The sequence below is a fragment of the Cetorhinus maximus genome, chromosome 11 (assembly GCF_964194155.1).
Source record: "Cetorhinus maximus chromosome 11, sCetMax3.hap1.1, whole genome shotgun sequence".
Lineage (NCBI taxonomy): Eukaryota > Metazoa > Chordata > Chondrichthyes > Lamniformes > Cetorhinidae > Cetorhinus > Cetorhinus maximus.
This window is the reverse complement of record NC_135889.1, coordinates 29,274,077-29,294,717: the sequence shown is the minus strand read 5'-3', so window position 1 is coordinate 29,294,717 and position 20,641 is coordinate 29,274,077. Positions and strand designations below refer to the sequence as shown.

General features: G+C 49.4%; 1 protein-coding gene across 1 annotated transcript in view; it reads left to right on the top strand.

The window, feature by feature from the left end:
- The window catches only part of unc80 (unc-80 homolog (C. elegans)), a 535,199-nt gene that overhangs the window by 400,900 nt on the left and 113,658 nt on the right, over positions 1–20,641 (top strand). Inside the window, exons 49-53 of the mRNA XM_078551715.1 lie at positions 739–909; positions 1,273–1,365; positions 4,660–4,899; positions 7,333–7,533; positions 12,778–12,901. Coding sequence (XP_078407841.1) covers positions 739–909; positions 1,273–1,365; positions 4,660–4,899; positions 7,333–7,533; positions 12,778–12,901 — 829 coding nt within the window. The remainder of the gene's footprint in view (positions 1–738; positions 910–1,272; positions 1,366–4,659; positions 4,900–7,332; positions 7,534–12,777; positions 12,902–20,641) is intronic.

Genomic DNA, 20,641 nt, shown 5'->3' with positions numbered 1-20,641 from the left:
TTTGCAGATCAGCCACCCATTGTTAAAACTGCCTGATCTCCATTGCCTGGGCAGCAAGTTGAAAATCTATCCAATGGGTTTGCAATTGTGTTTCTCCTCTACATTTATTTTCTGCTTAAAAATACAATGAAATTACAACATGAAAACAGACTGCTCGGCCCAACAAGTGAGTATTGGTGTATCCATCAGATGAACCGCATGTATCTAACCTCACAATACCCTGTGTAAATTTTCCTACCCCACCCCCGCATCGTAAAGCTCATTTTTAATCTGATGTCCATGTCCTCTCGTTGTAAACCCTGAATGACCAGAAACAGTCAGCTTCTACATACTCTGTCCCATCCTACCTCTTGTCACACCACCATGAGGTCCTCTCTGTTCTAAAGAAAACAACCTGAATTTTTCAAGTCTTTATTTTCTCATAGCAGGAAGCATTATAGTGAGTCTACATTGTACATTCTATTTAATCTCTCATCTTCCTTACTAAAGATTTATATAGATTCACTATTACATTCCTGCTTTTATATTCTGGAGCTCTTAGTAAATCACAGTATTTATAATTCATAGGCACTGAGCAAAATTTTAATTTTGATAATCAGGTTTTTGGCCCCTGTATGCCTTCACATCTTTTTGCTGTTTCCTTAAATGTTTGCCATGGTAGAATTGGCTTTACTTTTACTTTGCTGTTGCCACACAAGGCTTTTGTCTGGTTTAATCCTTCTTCTTTGTGCCATATAGTCTTCAAATGCTGATGGTCCTAGAAGCACTGGTTCCCTGCTACTTGCAGAAACTAAAGAAGCAAACCATTCAATTGGAATCATCATCTGCAGCACGGGATGAAATCACTGCTATCGCTTCACTTGCCACATCCTTACAAGCCCTGTTATATAGCATTGAATCTCTCACCAGGTAAATTATTAATCCTGTTCCTGTACAGTCTTTTCAGTCTATACTATGAACTGTCATTGTTGTTCTTAGTGAAATTGAATGTTTTGTAAGCATTTCTAGATTTACTGTGGTAGATTTTTAAAATTATAAATTAAACAATGCATTCTGTTCCTTTCATCATTTTTAGTGAATTGCTGAATGCTTTATTAAATAGAACATAATGCATGAAACTATTCTAGAATTCATCAAAGGAAATTAATATTACAATTTTTGTAAACCAGCATCTGTTTTAATTTTTGTAGTTGTCTTGACCAAATGACATTTGTTAAAAAGGAAACTTTCTTTGCATTTGTATGTTTATTTTTCTCATGGACTTCTACACAGGCCAATGACTGCTCCTCAGATGAGCAGGTCCGACCAAGGTCACAGAGGAGCTCCAACAGCCAACCATGCCATGTCTGGAGGGGCCAATACAAGGTCAGGAGGAACCCATGATAATCCTTACACATTCCTTTTTGACACACTTTATAGACACATTGGACCAAATGGTCTCCTAAATAGAAATTTCAATAATTCTATTAATTTGTCATACTTTTTTGAGGTCTTTCACCATCCTCAATTCCTTGTTTAAAAAGGTTATGTAGAGTTCTAAAAGCAGAATTCTAATCCTGCAGATGCATTTATACTTCAGTTGACAGTAAATGTGCAGTTCTTTTGCCATTGTTACAGCCTGAAATATAAACAACCTGACCTGTCCAGCACCAGAAACCCATATTTTTGGGTTTCCTAATCTACCATCAGAACAAATACTTTGAGAATGTTTGGATTATAACAACGTAAGAACAGGAGTAGGCTATTCAGCCTCTAAAGCCTGTTCTGCCATTCAGAGATCATGGCTGATCTGTGTCCAAAACTCCATCTACCCATCTTGACTCCAGATCCCTTAATACACTTGGCCAGCACAAATCTATCAATTTCAGATTAAAAATTATTAATTAACCTAGGATCTACAGCTATTCATGGGAGTTCCACACTTGTCCCATTATTTGTGTGAAGATGTTTCATAACTTCGCTCCTGAATAGTTTGGCTCTGATTTTAAGGTTATGTCCCCTTGTTCTAGGCTCTCCCATGAGCAGAACTTTCTCTCTACCCTATCAATTCATTCCTGATTGTTCTGTGTTGGAGACAATACACACTTAGGCCAGAATATTGCCATCAGTGTGCGGGGGTGGGCCTGACATGCCGAAGCGTAAAATGACATGAGTTGACATCGGGTGTGCTTCCCGACGTCATCGTGCTTCATTTCGATATTGCGTTCGGTGGGCGAGCGCCGGAGGTGGCTGCGCGCCCACCGAACTGTCAAAGGACTGTTAAGGCCATTAGGAAAGTAATTTAGCTCATTAACAGCGCTGCCCGTCCAACCTTAAGGTTGGCGAGCAGGCGAAGAGCCCAAGCGGCCTCCGCGTTTTTCAGGAAACCTCATCCATGGGCGGGTTGAGGTTTCCTGAAGGTTTATTGAAATAATGAAATAAATTTTGCAAAATGCACATGTCCCAGCTCATGTGACACTGTCACATGAGAGAACATGTTTAAATAAGTTTTTAGATCATTTATTCAAAATTTTCATTACCAACTTAATCTCCCTGAAGCAGCTCCATGCGCGAAAGAGCACAGGCCCCGATTCTCCCTCCTCCCCCAGCCCACACAGGTAGCACTGAGCACTACTGGCCGCTTATTACGCTGGGCGGACCAATTAAATGGCGGCGCGCAGCCAATCGCAGGCGGCGATCGGCTCTGCTCCCGCCCAGCCCGTCTGACATAGGTAAGATGCAGCCCTTAGCTACCATTATCTCTCCTTGTACACTAACCCTTGGAGCTCTGGTAACATTCTGGGGAATCCACGTGACACCCTTTCCAAGGCCAAAATATGCTTTCTAAGAAATAACACTACTCCAGATGTGATCTAACCAGAATGTTGTATAGCTGTGGAAAAGCCCCTGCCCCTTTATATCCCTATTGTTTTAAAGGCTAGCATTCCATTAGCCTTTATGATTTTTTGTACTTGCTGATAACATTTAGTGATCTGTGTATATAGGTTCCTAAATCTCTTTTAATTGTCACTGTTCATAGCTTTTCACCATTTAAAAATACTGAGATTTTTCTTCCAGAATGGATGACCTTTCACTTACTTATGTTGAAATTCATTCGCTACAGTTTTGCCCACTCACTTTTAATCTGTCAGTGTCTCTTTGCAATTATATGCTCCTACCTACTACCATTTCACCAATCGTTTTGCCATCAGCAAACTTGAATATATAACTCCTTAGTGTTCCTAAATCATTAATAAATATAGTAAATAGCTGAGGCCCCAGCATAGATCCTTGTGAACAGCACTAGTCACAACCTTCCAAGTCAAGTATGTGTATTTTATTCCTATTGTCTCTCTTCTACTGCCTAGTGAACTTCATAACAAGGCCAATAATTTGTCTTCAATTCCATGAGCTTTAATTTTAGCTAATTGTCTCTTATGTGAAAATTTATTTAATGCCTTCTGGAAGTCCATATAAATTACATCTATAGACATTTTGCTCCCTATGCTTTAGCTACTTTTTCCAAAATTTCGATTAGGTTCATTTACCCATTACAAATCTCTCTAATTAGCTCAAATTTCTCTGAAGTGCTTGGTCACTTTGTCCTCAGTTACCGATTCCAATAACTTAGCCACAGTAGATGTTAGACTAACAGGTCTATAATTTTATTGTTTCTCTTTCTCATCTCCCTCAACTAGTGGAGTTACATTTGCAATTTCTCGATGTAAAAGGACAATTGCTGAATTGAGCGAGCTTTAGAAGATTATGGTTAAAGCACTTGTAATTTACTCACATACTTCATTTAAAACCTTGAGGTGGAAACCATCAAGTCCTGGGAATTTGTCAGACTTATGATTATGATGCAAAGTATATACTTGTCCATGCACACTATATGTGAACAGTGACAAACTCCCTGGCCTGCCGTCTGCATGCGAGTCTGTTATGCTCTATCCTGGCCCCTGAACTAATCTCTGACAGACCTTTATTGAAACAGGATGAAATAGCATTATAAACACCAATGCAACAGCAGGGGATAAAAGCAAAATACTGCGGATGCTGGAAATCTGAAGCAAAAACAGAAAATGCTGGAAAAATTCAGCAGGTCTAACAGCATCTGTGGAGAGAAAAACAGAGTTAACGTTTCGAGTCATGTGACTCTTCTTCAGAGCAACAGCAGCTTGCATTTATATAGTTTATAAGGAAGAGTGGTGCATGGAAGTAACTCATTTAAACTAGAGCAAAGAAAGTAATATAGATGCATATCATTTGAAAATACTTGAGATTGACTAGTGACCCAACCTCAGATTCTCCTTGCCTATCTTTCTGTGGAGAAAAATCTGGCCTCAATTCAGCATCCCCATCTGAATTCATTCTGTAAAGAAATGCAAATACAACCTACAACAATATTTTCTACCATAATGCTTCAGCTTTCAAGAAGAAACTTTGGTCATGAAATATGTGTGACCCTGGATAGGCCTATCTTATTATTCACCCCTCCTTGCCCTGAGAAGGTGGTGAGCGTTTTTGAACCGTTGTGGACCTTGTTGTGATAATACTCTCATGATGGTGCTAAATTGAAAATTGCAGGATTTTGACCTTCAAGGTCACTAGTTAGTTGTTTGAAAATTGTTGCTGATTACAGATGATGTTGGAGTTTCTCATTTTACTTTATAATAAAAGGACATTATTGTTTTTCTGTAGAGATAATCTTCATTTGTTAGAAGAGGGCCAGAGTCTTCCAACTGAAGAATTGGATGAACGTATAGCAAGAGAAGAATTCCGCAGGCCTCGGGAGTCACTCCTAAATATTTGCACTGAATTCTTCAAGCACAGTGGTCCCAGGTTGAAAATTCTCCAGAATATGGCTGGAGAACCAAGGGTTACCGCTCTTGAATTACTCGATGTGAAGTCACATATGAGGTATACTTTTACATTAAAGGGCCTATACCACTAATTCTAAACTTGTCATTCTAGTATGCTGGTTAGTATTGCACATTCTGAAGATGATCATATACCATCAATTTGGTGAGTTGTCTGGAGCGAGAAGATGAGTAGAATGCCCAAAGCTCCACTTCAAAGATGCTTGTAAGTGTCTCATGAAGGCCCCAAACATCAATTTTTGCACCTGGGAGACACTGGCTGATGACAGAGGGAAATGGCAGCATCACCTTTGGGCCAAAGTGCGGCACCATGACAATCAGTGGCTTTGCAGTTTGGTAACAGGCATTAGCATCGAAAACAACGACCCTCAATGACAACCTTTAACTACTTCATATGTGGCACATGTGGCAGAACCTTCCTCTCACAGTTTGGTCTCTTCAGCCTCAGTGAAAGTAAACAATATGAAGCTACCCCATCCCCAGTGGATTTCATTTGCTGCAGGTCCATCATCTTACATTGATGGACATGCCAATGATAACATTTTAGTATTAAAATGTGTATCTTAAAATCTGCTATACTGCATTAAGGTTAAATATTTGTCAGGATGCTTTCCATTTGTGGCTCCTTTGCTGCTGTGAAAAGGGGATAGGAGAATAATATGTACTTTGCTCTTCGACAAGATATATTTCTAACATTCTTGTTAACTTGATGCAGTTACTTTGCTCAAGTATTTCAGTAAGGTTTTAGAGATGGCTTAGTTTATCTATCTAACATCAGTTCAGAAGGTTAAGAAGAGCATTTATGTGTCTTTATCTTTTGATTTCTAATCAAGTGTAACAGGTGACCCCCCACCCATACTTCTCTCATGTTCTGTTTAAAGCCATGCAGCTCTGATGTTAGTAAAGCTGTTTCTGTAAAGTATACAACTATGACAGAGTTAAAGCATTTACTGAGGAGATTGAAGACATTCCCTGTACCCTTAAAGTGAAACCTCTGCAAGAGAGGTACCATGTGCTGAAGAAGACCACCATCATGGTTGTGGATTATGTCTCTTAATCTTCTCTACAAAGCTGTTCTGCACAAAACCTAGAAATTGAAAATAACTCAATGTTCGTACACCCCTTGAAGAGGTAGATTGAACACATTGTATATTAGAATGGTACCTGTCCCTGTGAATTATCAGATGTCTGTAAATTCTGGAAGCTGCTGCCAGAATGGCAGAGTTGGTAGCAATCCCAATCTGTCAGCTGTCCTGCATGTGGGCATCATTGGCAGGGCCAGCATTCATTACCCAGCCCTACTTACCCTTGAGAAGGTGATGGTGAGCCACCTTCTTGAACTACTGCAGTAGTGCAGGTACAGGTACATCCACAGAGCTGCTGGGGAGGGAGTTCAGAATTTTGATCCAGCGACATTTTGGAATGGCAATATAGCTTCAAGTCAGGATGGTGTGTGATTTGGAGGGGATGGTGTTCCCATGTGTTTGCTGCCCTTGTCCTTCTATGTGGTGGAAGTTGTGGGCTTGAAAGATGCTGTTGAAGGAGCCCTGGTGAGTTGCTGCAATGCATTTTGTATATAGTACACACTGATACCACTGTGCATCAGTGGTGGAGGGGGTGAATGTTTAAGGTGGTGGATGGTGTACTAATCATCCAGGCAAATGGTGAGTATTCCATCACATTTCTTACTTGTGCCTTGTAAATGGTGGACAGGCTATGGGGAGTCAAGAGGTGACTTATTCGCTGCAGGATTCCCAAACTCTGACCTGCTCTTGTGGCCTTAGTATTTATATGACTGGTCCAGTTCAGTTTCTGATCAATTGTACCCCCAAGGATGTTGATAGTGGGAAATTCAGTGATGGTAGTGCCATTGAATGTCAAGGGGAGATGGTTCGATTCTCTCTTGTTGGAGATGGTCATTGCCTGGCAATTGTGTGGCACGAATATTACTTGCGACTTATCAGCCCAAGCCTGAATGCTATCCAGGTCTTGCTGCATATGGGCACTTGAGTTCAAGTCTTTTGTCTATGCTTCGACTAAGGCTGCAATGAGGTTAGGAGCCAAGTGGCTCTAATGGAACTCAAATTGAACATCAATGAACAGGGTTATTGCTGAGTAAATGCAATTTGATAGCACTGTCGATGATACCTTCCATCACTTTGCTGCATTACATAGAGTATCCAGTATCCTGTTTGAGATCCTGCTGTCCCCTGGATCTTTGCTGTATCATTGTCTTCAGTATAGTGCATAACCACAGCCAGGTCATTCCTAAGTCATTAAATAGGAGATAGCAGATTAGATCTTGGTAGTGGTATTTCTGTGCCCACAGATGTCTTCTTTGTAGGTCTGAGCACTTTCTCTGTGCAGTTTGAGGACAAAAAAATGAATTTACTTTCCTGTTATGGAAATAGTCAGTTTCTTTAGAATAGTATTTTGTATTTCTGAAAGAAATTTAACATTTATTGTACCTTAGGTTGGCAGAAATTGCACATTCCCTTCTAAAGCTTGCACCATATGACACCCAAACAATGGAAAGTCACGGACTTCGGAGATACATCATGGAAATGCTTCCAATCACCGATTGGACTACAGAAGCTGTACGGCCAGCTCTCATCCTAATCTTAAAACGATTAGATCGGATGTTTAATAAGATTCACAAGATGCCAACCTTAAGGTAACTTGTGTTGTAACCTAGCAAACATTGGGAAAAATTCCATTGTTACAGATAATCTATTGGCATCTGCTGTTAATTAGCACATTTAGGTTTTAAATTTTTTTGCTTGACTACTTGTTGAAAGTGGGAACAAAACAGCAAGAGAAATGGAACATCTGGGATCTGAGTGAATGGGTCAACCAACAGTGCCCTTAACCAATCAGAGGGAAGGGTCATGAAATTGATAGCACAAAGATTGAGGAGGAAGTGTTAATTGGAGTGGCTGAATTTAGTGTTAAAAGAGGTACATAAAGAGAGTGAAAGAAACATCTCTAATGTAATTTCCAGAATATTTATATTTCACTTGTGAACTCTTCACTAGTGCAGAGACCTTTAATAATCTAATTAAATGTGTTTCTTTAAATGGTTTTCTGGTAGTTATTGCTGAGGTGAAGGATTAAAGAATTTACTAATTCAGCCTAGCAATAAACTGGGCATCAAGCTAAGATTGAGATGAGTATGAGCCCTTCCTTATTCCTCTTTTATGCAAAGGTGAATAAACAATGATTTGGCCCTGATAGTACAAACTCCGCTACAGATAAAGCAGTAAAGTCTGCTATTACAAACGCTCCATTATAATCTTCTTGGCTATGGTCCAAATTAAATTACTGTTAGCTTAAACTCAAACCTTGATAAAATGCCCTCTAGAAACATAGAAAATAGGAGCAGGAGTAGGCCATTTGGCCATTAGAACCTGCTCTGCCATTCAGTATGATCCTCTATTCAACGCCATACTCCTGCACTCTCCCATACCCCTTGACACCTTTAGAGTCTAGAAATCTATCTATTTCTTTCTTAAATATATTCAATGACTTGGCCTCCATAGCCTTCTGTGGTAGAGAATTCCACAAGTTCACCAGCCTCTGAGTGAAGAAGTTTCTCCTCATCTCAGTCCGAAAGGGCCTACCCCATACCCTTAGTCTGTGACCCCTTGTTCTAGACCCCCCCCAGCCAGAGGAAACATCATCCCTGCATCCAGTCTGTACAGCCCTGTCAGAATTTTATATGTTTCAATGAGATGCCCCCTCATTCTTCTAAACTCCAGTGAATACAGGCCTAGTCGGCCCAATCTCTCCTCATTTGACAATCCTGCCAACCCAGGAATCAGTCTGTGAAACTTCGTTGCTCTCCCACTATGGCAAGTATATCCTTTCTTAGGTAAGGAGACCAAAACTGCATACAATACTCCAGGTATGGTCTCACCAAGGCCCTGTACAGCTGCAGTAAGACATCCTTGCTCCTTTAAAATCAAGTCCTCTTGCAATGAAGGCCAACATACCACTTGCCTTCCTAACTGCTTGCTACACTTGCATGCTTGCTTTCAGTGACTGGTGTACAAGGTCCCTTTGTACATCAGCATTTCCCAATCCATCACCATTTAAGTAACACTCTGCCATTTTGTTTTCCCTGCTGAAGTGGGTGACTTCACACTTATCCATGTTATACTGCATCTGCCATATATTTGTCCACTCACTCAACTTGTCTAAATTGCCTTGAAGCCTCTTTACATGCTCCACACCACTCACATTCCCAACTAGTTTTGTGTCATCAACAAACTGGGAAATATTATATTTGATTCCCTCATCGAAATCATTGATATATATAGTAAATAGCTGGGGCCCAAGCACTGATCCCTGTGCTACCCCACTAGTCACCGCCAACCACTCCGAAAAAGATCCATTTATTCCTACTCTCTGTTCCCTGTCTGTTAACCAATTCTCGATCTATGCCAATATATTATCCCCAAACCCATGTGCTTTAATTTTGCACACTAACCTCTTATGTGGGACTTTGTCAAAAGCTTTCTGAAAATCCATATGCACCACATCCACTGGTTCTCCCTTATCTATCCTACTAGTTACGTCCTCAAAAAACTCCATTAGGTTTGTCGAACATGATTTCCCCTTCATAAATCCATGTTGGCTTTTTCCTAATCCCATTAATATTTTCCAAGTGATAAGAATATATTTTTTTCTCTGATAAGAACTAACTTGTTTTAATCTTCAAATTTGTTATTGTAACTAGCTAATCCTGCACACCAGATTAAGTATAAACAGCAGAGTTGCACAACTTGCCTGAAATCAACAAAATCAGCGTGAAAGATTGAGGAATTTCAAGTGCAAGTTATGCCAAGTGCCAATCGAGTTTCTGTAATCTTCTACATTGCTTTAAAAGAACAGAGCACTGGAACCTGGCCCTGCCCATAAAACTGGCTATCCCCACCTTAACAGCATGCTGAGTTTCCACTAATTGTGCACACTAGTGTTCTCAGGATGAAACTCTTGAAATTAAAGGCTGGGATTTTCCGGTCCCTCCAGTGGCGGAAATAGTTGCATGAGGGATGGAAAATTTGACAGACCAGCCAAAGGTCTGTTGATTTCTGGCAGGAATTTCCAGTCCCGCGGTGGGTGGGACCGGAGAATAAGTTGTTTTATTAATTTAGGTGTTGAGTCACTGATAAATGTTTTAAAGTATTAAACATTTAATTTACCAAGAAACTGACTTGTGTGCACCAGTGAAACTGGTAAATTGTTCTGTATAGTTTTATTTAAAGTCATTTTCAGTTATTATCTAAATGGTGAGAGATTGCAGGGCTCTGAAATTCAGAGGGATCTGGGTGTCCTAATGCATGAATCGCAAAAGGCTAATATGCAGGTACAGTGAGTAATTAGCAAAACTAATAGAATGTTATCGTTTATTGCGAGGGAAATTGAATATAAAAGTAGAGAGGTTATGCTTCACACTGGTGAGACCACAACTGGACCATGAACAGTATTGGCCTCCTTATTTAAAGAAGTATGTAAATGCATTAGAAGCAGTTCAGAGAAGGTTTACTAGACTAATACCAGGAATGGGCTTATGTGGAAAGGTTGGACAGGCTAGGCTTGTATCCACTGGAGTTTAGAAGAGTAAGAGGCAACTTGATTGAAACTCTTAAGATCCTGAGGGGTATTGACAGTGTGGATGTGGAGAGGATGTTTCCTCTTGTGGGAGAATTCAGAACTAGGGGTCACTGTTTAAAAATAAGGGGTCGCCCATTTAAGACAGAGGTGACAATTTTTTCTTCTGAGGGTAGTGAGTCTTTGATAATCCCTTCGTCAAAAGGCGGTGGAAGCAGAGTATTTGAATATTTTTAAGGCAGAGACTGATGGATTCTTGATAAACATGAGGGGGGGGTGGCGGGTGGTGGGGGGGAAAGGTTATCGGAGGTTGGCAGGGGGTTCATTCAGATCAGCTATGATCTTATTGAATGGCGGAGCAGGCTCGAGGGGCTGAGTGGCCTACTCCTGCTCCTAATTCATATGTTTGTATGTTCGTATTTAAAATCAGTTACATACAGGTGGTGGAGTAGACACTTTAATTAAAATGCATATTTTGTGTGATAAACCAAATTTCAGTTGTATTTATAAAATTGGACCAGCTTACCATTCTTAAATACATCAAGGAATGTTTTTAATGTCAGGGGAAAAAATAATGTCCCAAAGCACTGCTTCAAGGAAAATTTTAATTTTTTATTTATGTAAGTGAGTTTGAGCTGAAACATGAACCATGACGTCAGAAAACTAATGAAAGTTTGAGCGCAACTTGTGCCAAGATTGCCAATTGTGTTCAAACTGGACACTGTACCCCAGATTTCAGAAATACATTATTGCTATAAATCCGGTTTTTTAATTGAAAAGGACACAAATAAATCATTTTTGTATTAAGTACTTCAAAATGCACTCAAATAATCTGTAGCATGAATGAGGTATTGGACCTGGTTACCAATTTTCATTAGCCTTTTATTTCTGGGACCTGATGTTAAGTTAATTGCAGACCGTTAGGATGAAAGTCTTCTCCTTCTGCCTGTTGTATGAGTTTCATGAAAAATGAGTTTGGCATGGAATTATTTGTCTCATTCAGAATTTAAGACTGATAGAGCTGAGAGTAGGACTCAGAGACACCTGGGACTTCTCGAATGGGTCCCTCATAAATTTCCACATATAGTTTTAATTTGGGTATATCCAATTCTGGCGAATTACATTCAGGATTTACTTGAGGCTGCAGATGTTTCTTCAGTTTCAACTACTGCCTAACTTTTATATATACTAAATTCACCAAAGAGCTATAGGCTAAATTTTGCAAAGAGCTTCAGTGGGCTGGAGTATGCCCTATCAGCAATCCATGCTCCTACAACATGAAACCTTTTAGCAAAACTGCATGCTTGCAAATTTATCCCTGTGTTTAATACCTTGAGATTTCCCTTGCCATTGCTTGTGTTAAGCCAGAGGTTATGCGGTTTTATAACTAGGAGCGTGATACAACATAATAAACAATTATTATTTGCAAGCTGGAGTGGAGAAGCTCAGCCCTTTTAACTCATGGACCTTTTTAAAACCATCTTAGGCAGTTTTCCAACCAAAAGTAGCCAGAGTTACATAGGGCCAGTGGCTGGGAGCAAAAATTGGATATTAGAGATCTAAGGGAACAATCCCTGACATATTGGACAGGGGCTTTGCCAAAATGGCATTGCAGCACTAACGGCATCATTGGACCATGCGTTTTCAATATAAAGAGTGCCTCTGCCTTTTGGGTGTCATTCCCATGCCTGAATTAAGTTACGGTGGTAGGGGCCAGGAGGTTACTAGGAACACAACTTGACAGCCTCTTCCCCCACACAATCTACCCTGTCCACAATTTTCCTGCTGGGCAGGGTTTGAGTTAAAATTTGCTCCAGTGTATTGGAAAGTTGGAATATTATTTACATCTTGATCTTTTTTTTAAGTGCCTGCAAGAGCACAAGGCATACTTCCTTTGGGGAAGTGTTTTATATCATTACACCCTGAAGTTGTGTTAAGGGTTGACTGCAGTTGTTCAATGGGGTTTGTCTACAGATCAGATCCCAAGCCGGGGAGAGGCCAGATTATTAAGAGCAGGAAAAGCCAGAAGGAAATAACTAATTTCCTTCCTATTTCTTACACTTTTTTTTCAATCGATTACTCAATTATGATTTGCTTTCTTAAGAATATGATATTTTAGACAATTGGATGCAACCCTTTACATACTTTTCCAAATGTGATTCTCAAGTCTGTTCGAGAAAAGTGACAGACATGTTAGGGACAAGACTTCTAAGATATGTATTTATAGTTGTACATGTAATAAAGTAACATAAAACATTGGAATGTTTTGTCAGATTCTGGTTGATATTTAACTTTGTTTCTGCAGGCGCCAGGTGGAGTGGGAAGCTGCAAGTAGTTTAATTGAAGGCATTTGCGTAACACTTCAAAGGCAACCAATCATTTCATTTCTACCACATCTCAGGTCATTGATTAATGTTTGTGTCAATTTGGTGAGTAGCTGGTAAGCAGTGCGATTTAACCAACACATGTCAAACTTTAATAATGGGCGGAATCTTCCGGTCCCACCAGCAGTAGGAAGCTTGGTGAGCAGGGGAACTTAATTTGGCGTGAGCCCAAATTCAGTGAAGCAGGTCAGAGTAAAGTGGAGGCTGGACATGGGAGGCAGGTGAAGCGTGTAAAATGGGTGGGTTGGAGCGAAGACTGGACAAGGGAGGCAGGCTAAGAGAGGAAGGGAGGAGTGAGACTGTCCAGGGAAGGAAGAGACTGTCTAGGGAAGTGGGTGGAGGACTGTTCAGGGAAGGAAGAGATTGTCCGGGGAAGGGGGTGGAGATCATCCGGGGAAGTGGGCGGAGATCATCCGGGGAAGTGGGTGGAGATCATCCGGGGAAGTGGGTGGAGATTGTCCGGGGAAGAGGGTGGAGACTGTCCGGGGAAGGGGTTGGAGACTGTCCAGGGAAGGGGTTGGAGACTGACCAGGGAAGGGGGTGGAGATTGTCCGAGGAAGGGGGTGGAGATTGTCCGGGGAAGAGGGTGGAGACTGTCCGGGGAAGGGGTTGGAGACTGTCCAGGGAAGGGGTTGGAGACTGACCAGGGAAGGGGGTGGAGATTGTCCGAGGAAGGGGGTGGTGACTGTTCTGGGAAGGGGGTGGAGACTGTCCGGGGAAGGGGGTGGAGACTGTCCTGGGAAGGGGGTGGAGACTGTCTGGGGAAGGGGGTGGAGACTGTCCGGGGAAGGGGTGGGGACTATCTAGGGAAGGGGGTGGAGGCTGTCCGGGGAAGGGGGTGGAGGCTGTCCGGGGAAGGGGGTGGAGGCTGTCCGGGGAAGGGGGTGGAGACTGTCTGGGGAAGGGGGTGGTGACTGTCCGGGGAAGGGGTGGGGACTGTTCGGGGAAGGGGGTGGTGACTGTCCTGGGAAGGGGATGGGGACTGTCCTGGGAAGGGGGTGGAGACTGTCCGGAGAAGGGGCTGGAGACTGTCCGGGGAAGGGGGTGGAGACTGTCCTGGGAAGGGGGTGGAGATTGTTCGGGGAATGGGGTGGAGGCTGTCCGGGGAAGGGGGTGGAGACTGTCTGGGGAAGTGGGTGGTGACTGTCCGGGGAAGGGGTGGGGACTGTTCGGGGAAGGGGGTGGCGACTGTCCTGGGAAGGGGGTGGCGACTGTCCTGGGAAGGGGGTGGAGACTGTCCGGGGAAGGGGCTGGAGACTGTCCGGGGAAGGGGGTGGAGACTGTCCTGGGAAGGGGGTGGAGATTGTTCGGGGAATGGGGTGGAGACTGTCTGGGGAAGGGGGTGGTGACTGTTCTGGGAAGGGGGTAGAAGCTGTCCAGGGAAGGGGGTGGAGGCTGTCCAGGGAAGGGGGTGGAGGCTGTCCAGGGAAGGGGGTGGAGACTGTCCAGGGAAGAGGGTGGAGGCTGTCCTGGGAAGGGGGTTGTGACTGTTTGGGGAAGGGTGTGGGGACTATTCGGGGAATGGGGTGGAGACTGTCCGGCGAAGTGGGTGGAGACTGTCCAGGGAAGAGGGTGGAGGCTGTCCTGGGAAGGGGGTGGAGACTGTTCAGGGAAGGGGGTGGAGACTGTCCGGGGAAGGGGGTGGAGACTGTCCGGGGAAGGGGGTGGTGACTGTCCAAAGAAGCGGGTGGAGACGGTCCGGGGAGGGGGGTGGAGACTGTCCGAAGAAGCGGGTGGGGACGGTCCGGGGAAGGGGGTGGAGGCTGTCCGGGGAAGGGGGTGGTGACTGTCCGGGGAAGGGGGTGGTGACTGTCCGGGGAAGGGGGTGGTGACTGTCCGGGGAAGGGGGTGGTGACTGTCCGGGGAAGGGGGTGGTGACTGTCCGGGGAAGGGGGTGGTGACTGTCCGGGGAAGGGGGTGGTGACTGTTCTGGGAAGGGGGTGGAGACTGTCCGGGGAAGGGGGTTGTGACTGTTTGGGGAAGGGGGTGGAGACTGTCCGGGAAAGGAGGTGGAAGCTGGCCGGGGAAGGGGGTGGAGAATTTTTGGAGAGGCGGGTGGAGACTGTCCGGGGAAGGGGGTGGTGACTATCCAGGGAAGAGGGTGGAGACTGTCCGGGGAAGGGGGTGGTGACTATCTAGGGAAGAGGGTGGAGACTGTCTGGGGAAGGGGGTAGTGACTGTCCGGGGAAGGGGGTGGAGACTGTCCGGGGAAGGGGGTGGAGACTGTCCAGGGAAGGGGGTGGAGACAGTCCGGGAAAGGTGGTGTAAGCTGGCCGGGGAAGGGAGTGGAGAATTTTCGGAGAGGCGGGTGGAGACTGTCTGGGGAAGGGGGTGGGGACTGTTCGGGGAAGGGTGTGGCGACTGTCAGGGGAAGGGGGTGGAGACTGTCTGGGGAAGGGGGTGGAGACTGTCCTGGAAAGGGGGTGGAGATTGTTCGAGGAATGGGGTGGAGACTGTCCGGGGAAGTGGGTGGTGACTGTTCTGGGAAGGGGGTGGAGGCTGTCCAGGGAAGGGGGTGGAGACTGTCCAGGGAAGTGGGTGGTGACTGTTCTGGGAAGGGGGTGGAGGCTGTCCAGGGAAGGGGGTGGAGACTGTCCAGGGAAGGGGGTGGTGACTGTCCAGGGAAGAGGGTGGAGGCTGTCCTGGGAAGGGGGTGGAGACGGTCCGGGGAAGGGGGTGGTGGCTGTTCGGGGAAGGGGGTGGAGACTGTCCGGCGAAGGGGTTGGAGACTGTCCGGGGAAGAGGGTGGAGGCTGTCCTGGGAAGGGGGTGGAGACTGTTCGTGGAAGGGGGTGAAGACTGTCCGGGGAAGGGGGTGGAGACTGTCCGGGGAAGGGGGTGGTGACTGTCCGAAGAAGCGGGTGGAGACGGTCCGGGGAAGGGGGTGGAGGCTGTCCGGGGAAGGGGGTGGAGGCTGTTCGGGGAAGGGGGTGGAGACTGTCCGGGGAAGGGGGTGGTGACTGTCCGAAGAAGCGGGTGGAGACGGTCCGGGGAAGGGGGTGGAGACTGTCCGGGGAAGGGGGTGGAGACTGTCCGGGGAAGGGGGTGGTGACTGTCCAGGGAAGGGGGTGGAGACTGTCCGGGGAAGGGGGTGGTGACTGTCCGGCGAAGGGGGTGGTGACTGTCCGGGGAAGGGGTTGGTGACTCTCCGGGGAAGGGGGTGGTGACTGTCTGGGGAAGGGGGTGGTTACTGTCCGGGGAAGGGGGTGGTGACTGTCCGGGGAAGGGGGTGGTGACTGTTCTGGGAAGGGAGTGGAGACTGTCCGGGAAAGGAGGTGGAAGCTGGCCGGGGAAGGGGGTGGAGAATTTTCGGAAAGGCGGGTGGAGACTGTCCGGGGAAGGGGGTGGTGACTATCCAGGGAAGAGGGTGGAGACTGTCCGGGGAAGGGGGTGGTGACTATCTAGGGAAGAGGCTGGAGACTGTCTGGAGAAAGGGGTGGTGGCTGTCCGGGGAAGGGGGTGGAGACTGTCCAGGGAAGGGGGTGGTGACTGTCCAGGGAACAGGGTGGAGGCTGTCCTGGGAAAGGGGTGGAGACTGTCCGGGGAAGGGAGTGGAGGCTGTTCGGGGAAGGGGGTGGCAACTGTCCTGGGAAGGGGCTGGAAGCTGTTCGGGGAAGGGGGTAGTGACTGTCCGGGGAAGAGGGTGGAGACTGTCCGGGGAAGAGGGTAGAGACTGTCCGGGGAAGAGGGTGGAGACAGTCCGGGGAAGGGTGTGGAGGCTGTTCGGGGAAGTCGGTGGAGGCTGTCCGGGGAAGGGGGTGGTGACTGTCCGAAGAAGCGGGTGGAGACTGCCTGGGGAAGGGGTTGGAGACTGTCTAGGGAAGTGTGTGGGGACTGTTCGGGAAAGGGGGTGGCGACTGTCGGGAAAGGGGGTGGCGACTGTCGGGGAAGGGGGTGGGGACTGTCGGGGAAGGGGGTGGAGACTGTCCGGGAAAGGTGGTGGAAGCTGGCCGGGGAAGTGGGTGGAGAATTTTCGGAGAGGCGGGTGGAGACTGTCCGGGGAAGGTGGTGGGGACTGTTCGGGGAAGGGGGTGGCGACTGTCGGGGAAGGGAGTGGGGACTGTTTGGGGAAGGGGGTGGAGACTGTCTGGGGAAGGGGGTGGAGACTGTCCGGGGAATGGTGTGGGGACTGTTCGGGGAATGGGGTGGAGACTGTCCGGCGAAGGGGGTGGAGACTGTCCAGGGAAGAGGCTGGAGGCTGTCCTGGGAAGGGGGTGGAGATTGTTCGGGGAAGGGGGTGGAGACTGTCCGGGGAAGGGGGTGGAGACTGTCCAGGGAAGGGGGTGGTGTCTGTCCGAAGAAGCGGGTGGAGACGGTCTGGGGAAGGGGGTGGAGACTGTCCGAAGAAGCGGGTGGGGACGGTCCGGGGAAGGGGGTGGAGGCTGTCCGGGGAAGGGGGTGGTGACTGTCCGGGGAAGGGGGTGGTGACTGTCCGGGGAAGGGGGTGGTGACTGTCCGGGGAAGGGGGTGGTGACTGTCCGGGGAAGGGGGTGGTGACTGTCCGGGAAGGCGGTGGTGACTGTCCGGGGAAGGGGGTGGTGACTGTTCTGGGAAGGGGGTGGAGACTGTCCGGGGAAGGGGGTTGTGACTGTTTGGGGAAGGGGGTGGAGACTGCCCGGGAAAGGAGGTGGAAGCTGGCCGGGGAAGGGGGTGGAGAATTTTCGGAGAGGCGGGTGGAGACTGTCCGGGGAAGGGGGTGGTGACTATCCAGGGAAGAGGGTGGAGACTGTCCGGGGAAGGGGGTGGTGACTATCTAGGGAAGAGGGTGGAGACTGTCTGGGGAATGGGGTGGTGACTGTATGGGGAAGGGGGTGGTGACTGTCCGGGGAAGGGGGTGGAGACTGTCCGGGGAAGGGGGTAGAGGCTGTCCAGGGAAGGGGGTGGAGACTGTCCGGCGAAGGGGGTGGAGACTGTCCAGGGAAGAGGGTGGAGGCTGTCCTGGGAAGGGGGTGGAGACTGTCCGGGGAAGGGGGTGGAGACTGTCCGGGGAAGGGGGTGGAGACTGTCCGGGGAAGGGGGTGGTGACTGTCCGAAGAAGCGGGTGGAGACTGTCCGAAGAAGCGGGTGGGGACGGTCCGGGGAAGGGGGTGGAGGCTGTCCGGGGAAGGGGGTGGTGACTGTCCGGGGAAGGGGGTGGTGACTGTCCGGGGAAGGGGGTGGTGACTGTCCGGGGAAGGGGGTGGTGACTGTCCGGGGAAGGGGGTGGTGACTATCTAGGGAAGAGGGTGGAGACTGTCCGGGGAAGGGGGTGGTGACTATCCAGGGAAGAGGGTGGAGACTGTCCGGGGAAGGGGGTGGTGACTATCTAGGGAAGAGGGTGGAGACTGTCTGGGGAAGGGGGTGGTGACTGTATGGGGAAGGGGGTGGTGACTGTCCGGGGAAGGGGGTGGAGACTGTCCGGGGAAGGGGGTAGAGGCTGTCCAGGGAAGGGGGTGGAGACTGTCCGGCGAAGGGGGTGGAGACTGTCCAGGGAAGAGGGTGGAGGCTGTCCTGGGAAGGGGGTGGAGACTGTCCGGGGAAGGGGGTGGAGACTGTCCGGGGAAGGGGGTGGTGACTGTCCGAAGAAGCGGGTGGAGACTGTCCGAAGAAGCGGGTGGGGACGGTCCGGGGAAGGGGGTGGAGGCTGTCCGGGGAAGGGGGTGGTGACTGTCCGGGGAAGGGGGTGGTGACTGTCCGGGGAAGGGGGTGGTGACTGTCCGGGGAAGGGGGTGGTGACTGTCCGGGGAAGGGGGTGGTGACTGTCCGGGGAAGGGGGTGGTGACTGTTCTGGGAAGGGGGTGGAGACTGTCCGGGGAAGGGGGTTGTGACTGTTTGGGGAAGGGGGTGGAGACTGTCCGGGAAAGGAGGTGGAAGCTGGCCGGGGAAGGGGGTGGAGAATTTTCGGAGAGGCGGGTGGAGACTGTCCTGGGAAGGGGGTGGAGACTGTCCGGGGAAGGGGGTGGAGACTGTCCGGGGAAGGGGGTGGAGACTGTCCGGGGAAGGGGGTGGTGACTGTCCGAAGAAGCGGGTGGAGACTGTCCGAAGAAGCGGGTGGGGACGGTCCGGGGAAGGGGGTGGAGGCTGTCCGGGGAAGGGGGTGGTGACTGTCCGGGGAAGGGGGTGGTGACTGTCCGGGGAAGGGGGTGGTGACTGTCCGGGGAAGGGGGTGGTGACTGTCCGGGGAAGGGGGTGGTGACTGTCCGGGGAAGGGGGTGGTGACTGTTCTGGGAAGGGGGTGGAGACTGTCCGGGGAAGGGGGTTGTGACTGTTTGGGGAAGGGGGTGGAGACTGTCCGGGAAAGGAGGTGGAAGCTGGCCGGGGAAGGGGGTGGAGAATTTTCGGAGAGGCGGGTGGAGACTGTCCGGGGAAGGGGGTGGTGACTATCCAGGGAAGAGGGTGGAGATTTCCGGGGAAGGGGGTGGTGACTATCTAGGGAAGAGGGTGGAGACTGTCTGGGGAAGGGGGTGGTGACTGTCCGGGGAAGGGGGTGGAGACTGTCCGGGGAAGGGGGTGGAGACTGTCCAGGGAAGGGGGTGGTGACTGTCCGAAGAAGCGGGTGGAGACGGTCCGGGGAAGGGGGTGGAGACTGTCCGGGGAAGGGGGTGGAGACTGTCCGGGGAAGGGAGTGGAGACTGTCCGGGGAAGGGGGTGGTGACTATCTAGGGAAGAGGGTGGAGACTGTCCGGGGAAGGGGGTGGTGACTATCCAGGGAAGAGGGTGGAGACTGTCCGGGGAAGGGGGTGGTGACTATCTAGGGAAGAGGGTGGAGACTGTCTGGGGAAGGGGGTGGTGACTGTATGGGGAAGGGGGTGGTGACTGTCCGGGGAAGGGGGTGGAGACTGTCCGGGGAAGGGGGTAGAGGCTGTCCAGGGAAGGGGGTGGAGACTGTCCGGCGAAGGGGGTGGAGACTGTCCAGGGAAGAGGGTGGAGGCTGTCCTGGGAAGGGGGTGGAGACTGTCCGGGGAAGGGGGTGGAGACTGTCCGGGGAAGGGGGTGGAGACTGTCCGGGGAAGGGGGTGGTGACTGTCCGAAGAAGCGGGTGGAGACTGTCCGAAGAAGCGGGTGGGGACGGTCCGGGGAAGGGGGTGGAGACTGTCCGGGGAAGGGAGTGGAGACTGTCCCGGAAGGGGGTGGTGACTGTCCAGGGAAGGGGGTGGAGACTGTCCGGGGAAAGGGGTGGTGGCTGTCCGGGGAAGGGGGTGGAGACTGTCCAGGGAAGGGGGTGGTGACTGTCCAGGGAACAGGGTGGAGGCTGTCCTGGGAAAGGGGTGGAGACTGTCCGGGGAAGGGAGTGGAGGCTGTTCGGGGAAGGGGGTGGCAACTGTCCTGGGAAGGGGCTGGAGGCTGTTCGGGGAAGGGGGTGGTGACTGTCCGGGGAAGAGGGTGGAGACTGTCCGGGGAAGAGGGTGGAGACAGTCCGGGGAAAGGTGTGGAGGCTGTTCGGGGAAGGCGGTGGAGGCTGTCCGGGGAAGGGGGTGGTGACTGTCCGAAGAAGCGGGTGGAGACTGCCTGGGGAAGGGGGTGGAGACTGTCTGGGGAAGGGTGTGGGGACTGTTCGGGAAAGGGGGTGGCGACTGTCGGGAAAGGGGGTGGAGACTGTCCAGGGAAGGGGGCGGAGACTTTCTGGGAAAGGTGGTGTAAGCTGGCCGTGGAAGGGAATGGGGAATTTTCGGAGAGGCGGGTGGAGACTGTCCGGGGAAGGGGGTGGTGACTGTCCGGGGAAGGCGGTGGTGACTGTCCGGGGAAGGGGGTGGTGACTGTTCTGGGAAGGGGGTGGAGACTGTCCGGGGAAGGGGGTTGTGACTGT